General features: G+C 50.3%; 1 protein-coding gene across 1 annotated transcript; it reads right to left on the bottom strand.

Moving 5' to 3' along the window:
• Positions 1–12: 12 nt before the first annotated feature.
• On the bottom strand, positions 13–312 carry LOC107734665 (neurofilament medium polypeptide-like; the record flags this gene model as incomplete). The annotated part of the gene is made up of 1 exon (XM_016546633.1): positions 13–312. A coding segment is annotated over one exon (300 nt), but the record flags the coding sequence as incomplete, so codon positions are not given.
• Between the last annotated feature and the right edge of the window lie 6 nt (positions 313–318).

Below are 318 nucleotides of genomic sequence, written 5' to 3'. Positions count from 1 at the left end.
ATGGTGTCTTACCTGGTAGTGATGGATTTCAGCATTGTGCCGTTGCTCGAGGTCATACAGCTGCCTCTCCAGCGCTTCCCTCACACCTTTCACAGAGTCGAGCTCAATGTTCTTGGACTGGAGCTGTCTCCTGTGTTCATTAATCTCTGCTTTAGTGGCCATGAGGGCTTCTCTGTTGACCTCAGCAGCTTTGGTCAGTTTAGCGAGCTGCGCTCGAAAGCGTTCCTCAGCATATCGGATGTCAGAGTCGGTGTGACCTTCGAGTTGCATCCTGATGTCTCTCAGAGCTGCAGTGACATCACTTCTACTAAAATCACT

This window comes from Sinocyclocheilus rhinocerous, unplaced genomic scaffold (assembly GCF_001515625.1).
Source record: "Sinocyclocheilus rhinocerous isolate Xijiao unplaced genomic scaffold, SAMN03320098_v1.1 C34841813, whole genome shotgun sequence".
Taxonomy (NCBI): domain Eukaryota; kingdom Metazoa; phylum Chordata; class Actinopteri; order Cypriniformes; family Cyprinidae; genus Sinocyclocheilus; species Sinocyclocheilus rhinocerous.
This window is presented reverse-complemented; position numbering and strand designations above follow the sequence as displayed.